A 7806-nucleotide genomic window follows, 5' to 3' on the forward strand; every position below is an offset into this window, starting at 1 on the left:
CCCGGGATGGCCGGACCTCCGCGGGCAGGAAGGGACGGGACAGGGGCACTCACGGAGTCGAGCCGCCTGTGCCCAGCCCACGGGAGCTGACGTCTGTCGCGGTGTCTGCCCGCAGCACTGGGCCGTGGTCTCCACCTTTGCGCCAAGGCGGTGTGTTCATAGAATGGTTTGGGTTGGGAAGGACCCCAAAGATCATCTCGTTTCAACCCCCTTGCCGTGGGCAGGGATATCTTCCACTAGACCAGATTGATTAGAGCCCCATCCAGCCTGGCCTTGAACACTTCCAGGGATAGGGCATCCACAGCATCTCTGGGCAACCTGTTCGAGGTATCACACCACTGAAAGTTGCTGTTACTGCTCACTGCTCCGGTTTGGTCTCTTACGGCCTCGCTGGGGCTATTTTGCTGGTGATAGTTGTAGTAGTAAAATTTGGGGAATTGTGTTGAGAGGACTTTGCTTGGTGAGCAACATTGCTGTGTCTGCAGAACGTCAAAAGAATGAATTTTAGACGAGTCATGATAAGTCTTTGTACTAAGGACATACCTTATTCCCTATAATGGCCTTTTTAGCCCATTATTATACTGGTTTGGTTTGCTTTAATGATTGCTGGAAAAAATCTTAAAGGTATAGTAGGGTTATACTTTGTATTATCACTGTTTTCAGAAAGTCTCCAGTGCAAGTCCAACTGATGTGGTGAATCAAATTGAAGAGGAAAAGAAAAAAGAAAATGAAGCTGTGAACCAACACCAGAATGATGTAAGTGGTTCTTTAATACCACATAATAATAGGAGTGGTTTTTGGCCAGGTTCAGAAAAGGTGCTCAAATCTGAAATACTTTGCTGTATTTTGAAATCCCAGCTTTTGGGAAGAAGGCTTGCTATAGCACAGAGAAAAAAACCCCACATTATTTAAGAGCTTCATCTTGCATTAGTAGAGTTACTGATACATTCTTAGATCTCTACTTCTTATGTAACAAAAGGACTTGGGTTATTGGAAAATAAAGGTCATGATTCTGTGGTGCCTAAGGGGACTGATGGTTCACAAGCACTTAAACAGCGTTCATGATGGCTGAAAGAATGTTGGCAGCACTGCTGTAGTACAATAGAGCTTAATAACTCACCTTAATCTAAAATACAGGAATCTTCATGTGAACTGTCTTGTTTGAATCTGGGGCTTTGAATGTAGTGGCAGTAGTGAGGGCTTGTTGGAGTGATCCAAATTTTGCCAGGACATCTGCCAAATGCAAATTTTGGGCCAGGAATATAGGCTGCTTTCTGAGGTCCAACTCACAGACCCATTTAGGCCCAGATTGATGAAAATGCACGGAAAATTGGAAAACCACTATAAAATAGTCAGCAATTTGGATGGGACTACCCTGTATATATTATTTATGAATGCTTTACTGAATTTTAGTATAAATTCTACTACAGTGAAATCTGGACAAGTGTACCGGTTTGGCCAAATTTAGAAATATATCCTCTGAGAGAAGGCACAACCACCCCTCCCCACCAGGTTCGGGAAAAAAATAAATTTTCTTCGAAGGAAAGTGAAGAAGATAAAACTATTTATTTAACAAACACCCGGGAAAGGAAAATAAGGTTAAATGGTAAAATCTTTCACTGTGGAGGAAAAACCTGGGAAAGTGTTCGAGTCCTCCCTTTGGCCTCCTCGGAGCTGGGGCTTGGGCCGGGGCCAGGCCCTCTGTGCCTGGTGGAAAGTCCTCCCGATGTGCTCTGAGGTTGAAAGCAGTCCAGTAGCAAAGGGAGAAAATCCGGAATTCTAGAGAAGGAAAAGCAAAGTTCAACTCTCAGTCTCTCTCCGGAGAACAAGAAACTGAAACAACTGGCCAAAAGCTGACTGGAAAACAGCAAGCCGGGTGCTTCCTCGCTCCCCTGCCGCAGCTGGGGAAAAAAACCTGCTGTCTTTATGTGACCTTGAACAAGCTGCAAACTGCTTTGAGAAAGTTTTGCTCAGTTTTTTCCTTCCCCCTCTCAGGCTCAGTTTAGAGGCATAGAAAGGCACAAAAATTAATTTCTGGGCATAGGCACCGATATGGGATACACATCATAACGTCACCCAAAGACAAGAAGTTAGAACCCCTGGGGATGCATCAACACTGTGAATCCTATTATTCTCTTTGTCTCATGTATATGTGTGTGTATGATCTAATTTATTTCTTACAGCTCCAGTGTGCACCAGGCTTCATAGAAGACAGACTGAAGCTTTATGAAGCACTGAAGAAAGAACATGATGCTTTGCTAGCTTACAGAGCAGCCAACCAGAGCAAATCTATCAAAATTACTCTGACAGATGGAGAGACGGTTGAAGGGGAATCTTGGAAAACCACGCCATATCAATTAGCTGTAGGAATTAGGTAACCTACACATTCAAAGAGTTGTACTTTTGTAGTGCTAAAACTGTTACTATCATTTGTCTCTTACCTTGTTGCATAAAATACGTCACAGTCAGTGGGTGATGGCTCCCTTAAATTGGTTTGCTTGGAAAGCATTGGAACTTCAGCTTCATGTAGTAGAAACAGCTGCTTAAAGTTACTGTTCTGAGTGATGCTTGAGGTTCTGCGCTGGGATCATAATGCTTGCTTCCAATTAATAAATTTGTGAGAGTACTAGGAATTAAGAGACGTGAAGTTTTGTGAGCTAGCAGATACTGTAGAACCTGTTGCAAGGAGCAGTCTTTCCTTCAGATCCCCAGCACTGAAAACTGTTGAATGAAACTTCCTAAGACCTTAAGGTTCTATACCTTAAAAGTAGGCAACTGTTTAAGAAGACCACAGAAACAAAAGTTTAAGACCTTCAGGTTCTACAAGATGTGGATGTAGCCTCATGGGGTTTAGAAATCTAAAGTCTTTTACAAATCTGAACCTAAATATTGTTGTCTCTTGTCATCTTTTCTATTTCTTTAGTCAACTGTTGGCTTCGAATGTGGTCATAGCCAAAGTGAATGGTGAGCTCTGGGACCTGGACCGTCCCCTGGAGGAAGATTGTACTCTAGAGCTGCTCACCTTTGATAATGAAGAAGCCAAAGCTGTGAGTAAACACTCTCTGGTTTCTGCTTGATTAAAGAAACTAACGACATAAAATTGATGACAGAATTAAGCTTTTAAAATACTGAATTAAAAAAAAAGCCACAAAACTATTCAAGTAATGTATTTCCTGTATTCAACAAAGAAGATTAGATACTAAGTGCGTCTAGTCTGAGAGTGAATAAAATCTTAGTGTTCTTTTCATCCTTCTCTTTTACATAAACAAGTTAGTTCATACAGTAGGTCTTGATTTGTATGCTAATTTGAAACAGTCTATGGTTTGGCTCAGTGCATTTGAAGATCAGACTGTGAAAGCAAAGTGAGGCAGTCTTACCATTTTCTAAAAATTGTCTAATATTAGACTTGAGTCACAAATAAAATCTACATCTCCTTGTGCTGGCACTGTTTATTAGATCCTTAAGTAGGCATATCTTAGTCAATTAAGCTATATATATACTTAGCAACATGGCCAAGATTTTTCTTTAATGCTATTCAGTCTGAAGCTTATGTTATCTTTATATACTAGAGGTGGACTTCAGTTCTGTCAAATAATTGTTCATGTGATTAAGCTTGTTGGAGGCATTTCAGGAGCCTGTAAAGTCTTTATCTCGTAGCAGCAGCTCTGAAATAGTCTGAATTAATAAGAATTCAGAACATCAGACTGGTATTGATCTACTGTATTTGTTGTTGGCTTCCCTCATCTGACATTTCAGGTAATGTAGTTTACAGTCGCAGTAATAAATGTACTGAATGTGAACAATAGCAACTTAATTGGCTGCATTGCTTTAGATGTGATTAGTGGTGCATAGACTTCAACTGAAAATACCTTATAAATGAACAAATACAGTAAGTACTAATTTGAAGGAATTGTGCAGAGGTATAGTCATCCTCTTTGAGGCTGGAGTATGGTGGACCTTTAGTGCCACATCTGCCATTATATTAATCATTTAGAGGACTTCAAAATGAAAAGATAAAATTGTTTTACTTTTCTCAAAATTTGAACAACATTGGTTCCAGTCTACTTCCCATCTGCAGATACACCTCCGGTTTGTTTTTTCTTCTTTTTAGTTACCCAGTGCCATTGACCTCATGGTTTGCTCACCTGACTTCATTTACAGGTTTACTGGCATTCCAGTGCTCACATTCTTGGAGAGGCCATGGAAGGATATTTTGGGGGCTTCTTATGCTATGGACCACCAATTGAGAATGGATTTCATTATGACATCTATATTGAAGATAGGTAAAATTACAGTGTCTTAGAATTTTAATACTCTATATTAAAGCTCAGTACTAGAATTATTTTGTTTGTTTCTGCATGTTAGAAGTAAAGTTGGATCTCTAATATGATTTGAAACTGAGTGTGTGTATATATTTAAATTCAGAAGCAGTGTTCAGACACCTGCTCTGTAAGAGTTGAAGCTGTTCAGTGTTCTGTGGAAAAAATGCCATGTGTTTGACTTAAACTTTCTGAAGTTGCTGTGAGGTAAAGGGGGTGGTTTCCTTGAAGAGTCATGCAAGTTTGGTTTCCAAGGGCACAAATGCATGTAAGTTGTATATGTGTTTACTACTTTTCTAATCCTTGTGCACAGCTTTACAACTCTGTTTTTTCCTTGTTTATCTTTCTGTAGGCAGGGAGAATACTGAATCTGCATGAGCTGATAAACTGGCTCTTGTGGCTGGATTGAGCCTTTTTTCCCCTTGGTTTGTTTTTTTCTTAAATCGTATGAATATTTTGAGCTATAGGTCTTCCAGACATTTGATCATGTCAAAGACTGTTCTGGGAATGATTGCAGTGGGTTTGTTCAGGATGGTACTATCTGTGTTTCTGAGTTTAATAGTTAAAAATACAGTCGATTGTAAGTAACTGAGAAAATACTGTGATAAATCACACCACCACATTCCATGTTTTTTGAATTAGACCATTAGAAAGTGGTCACTTGAAAAAATGGGAGTATCAAGATAATTAATTTATATTTCTTTTGCCTGTGTCTTTTTATTTAGAAGTGTATCTAGTACTGAATTCCCACTACTAGAGAGCTGTTGTAAAAATATCATAGAAGAGAAACAGGTTTTTGAAAGGCTGGAAGTCAAAAAGGAGATCCTGTTAGACATGTTTAAGGTAAATCTTTAGAGTAGCTGTGGATCTGGTACAATGATCTTTTAAAATGTAACTTTTGTGAAATATTGCATGTGACTGACTCGTCAGAATAGGACCTGTCTAGTAAAACAAAGGAGAACGGTACCATCCTTCTCCCCCTCTCCATAGACCTCTCAGGTGTTCAGGATGCTTTCAGGCACTAATAAAAACAATTTTGTACTCCACAAAAAAACACCTCAAGCTCAATGAAATGACAGACAAGTAAACAAAAGGCATACATTTCTTCTGGCCCACTTGTGGAAACAGGTCAAAAAAGACTTTAGCTCTAGTCCTGTTTTATTCAGTGAATATTGCCAGTCTCACTGTACTGTGGGATTGCCTTTCACAAGTGCTTTGAGGTGTTCAGATGGTAATCACAATCCTCAACACACCCTCAGGGGAGTTAAGATGTTTTTGTCTCTTTCCCCTTTGCTTTTGCAATTCTTGTGAGAAATATATGTGGGGGGTTTTTTTGCTTTGGTTTTTTTTTTGGTTTTTTTTTTTAATTAGGAGTGTCTTTCACTGGTGCACTTGTATGATTAATATGTAATTTTAAAAGAGAATTTTATTATCCATTTTATTGATGTTTCTGGCTTTTTATGTTTCCACACACAGTATAACAAGTTTAAGTGTCGTATCCTTAATGAGAAGGTGAAGACACCAACTACCACAGTATACAGGTAAAATAATATACTTGAAAGGTATTATAAAGTATTTTTATACCTAATTAATTTAATTTGAGAAGAGAATAATTTGTTGGGTGTTTTTTTACTCTAAGTTCTGAATTCTTGTGTGATTGGGACTTAAGTTTGTAATCAATATTGCTATTTATGTAAAGTGACATATTGTCTTTCTCTGCTGGGACTGATTAGGTCTCAGTTTGTGGACAAATGTCAAATTCAGTTTTTATTCATTCCTTCTGGTTTCAGTAGACTGATTAAAATAAGTTACCACCCCTGACACTGGCTTGCTGCATAATGGATAAAGCTAACTCTAGCTCAGTGTGGGGTGAGGAACCTGCTCATGCAGTTGCTTGTTAGTTGGTTGGAAAATGGCAAAACCATTTTTCTGTTAGATGTGCATAGTTTGAAGTTTCCTGGCCAACTTGAACAAGTTCACACATGGAACTATATGAATTGGCATATGTATTATGATGCTCTTGATAATGGATCAAATGTGCTGAGCGTTTACTGAGTGAATATTCCACTTCAGGTAGAAGGCGCAATTACATTTAAGGTGCACTGAATTTGCTGCACGCTGCATATTTCTATTTACTGTCATGTTTGAATGTGTCAGACATGAACTTTTGTGCCATTAGTGACTATTGAAAAATGTTGTTGCATTGCTTGGAAATGAACTCATTTTCTTTTGTCATATAGATGTGGTCCATTGATTGATCTCTGCAGGGGTCCACATGTGAGACACACTGGAAAAATTAAGGCCCTTAAAATAATTAAGGTAACTTTAAATTAACTGTACATTAAAATAAATTGTCAGTTGATTTATTTATATATTTATTTTTCCTGAGCTGATGTATCCTAGGATTGGTCCTTTCTATTGTTTTCTTTGCTTACTGTACAATAGTTCTTAATTTCTTTCCCAGCTCCCATTGTAGAAGTAGAACTACTGACTTTGGTCATTGATCTGCTTCTGAGGTTTACTAATTCTTGACTAAGACAATAGTACCTCAGTGAAGGTTACCAGCATGTTTCTTTATTAGAGTATTAGTGTAACATGCATGTTTAGACTGATGAAGAGCACTGCAAAAAACTCTAGCTATTAGAGACCAGATTAGCTGTGGAGCCAATTCTCCCGTGCACAGGAGAGAAGTGCAGTGCCTAAGCTCCTGTGGCAGGACTGTGCCACCATCTCCAACCAGCACCTCACTTCACAGGACAAGTGTCCTGGTTAGTCTGTACCAGCTGTCACATCTGAGTGCAGGGGGGTGTGTATGCTCTGTTCTGCAGTAAATGAACATCCAAGGTACTCACTGGGTCAGAAAATAGTATTTTGACCTTGTCAGATGGTATCCTTCAGGTACAGGAGATAAAGTGGACCCTGGCAGATCTGGAAGTTAAAAGCTGCGGTTAAAAAATGGCATTGCTTCCAGGAAAGGCAGAGACAATGTTTGCAGAGGCCTCTGAATTTATGGTGTAGTTTAAGTTACTCACAGATACTAATTTTGGTAACCTTATTAGACTGAGCTCTTTGGAACATCCATCATTGTGGCTTTTGCTGGCTTCCTAACTGAAGTGCATGGAACTCTTGAGTTCCAGGGATTAAGTGGGTAGAGGGTTAAAACTGCTCACATTTAACTGTGAGAGTTAGGTTTGTTTTGCCTTTTGTGTTTCCCTACTGCATTATGTTTTCAATGTAAACAAGTGCTGCCTTTTTAGAAGCCATAACATGAAATAATAAAATAAGCCATGATGTGAGTTAAAGCGAGGTACCTAAGCAGAATAAAAATGATTTGACCTGTCACTTCTGTTTGTCTTCTGTATTAGTGACTAAAAGGCACTGCAAGTCTCTTTGTATTATAAACAAATGCTGAAGAATTGCATATAATTCTTTTCCCAAGGAAAAATATAATAATGTTTGAATGGGTTAGTGTTTATCCCTCTTTCCC

The 7806-nt window shown here is 39.0% G+C and overlaps 1 protein-coding gene across 1 annotated transcript in view; it reads left to right on the plus strand.

Annotated features, from left to right (window-relative positions):
- The window catches only part of LOC103619384 (threonine--tRNA ligase, cytoplasmic), a 16192-nt gene that overhangs the window by 503 nt on the left and 7883 nt on the right, over positions 1-7806 (plus strand). Inside the window, exons 2-9 of the mRNA XM_017736813.1 lie at positions 294-327; positions 664-756; positions 2184-2374; positions 2924-3047; positions 4162-4283; positions 5045-5162; positions 5796-5860; positions 6560-6638. Coding sequence (XP_017592302.1) covers positions 294-327; positions 664-756; positions 2184-2374; positions 2924-3047; positions 4162-4283; positions 5045-5162; positions 5796-5860; positions 6560-6638 — 826 coding nt within the window. The remainder of the gene's footprint in view (positions 1-293; positions 328-663; positions 757-2183; positions 2375-2923; positions 3048-4161; positions 4284-5044; positions 5163-5795; positions 5861-6559; positions 6639-7806) is intronic.

Source organism: Corvus brachyrhynchos, unplaced genomic scaffold, assembly GCF_000691975.1.
Source record: "Corvus brachyrhynchos isolate BGI_N302 unplaced genomic scaffold, ASM69197v1 scaffold200, whole genome shotgun sequence".
NCBI lineage: Eukaryota > Metazoa > Chordata > Aves > Passeriformes > Corvidae > Corvus > Corvus brachyrhynchos.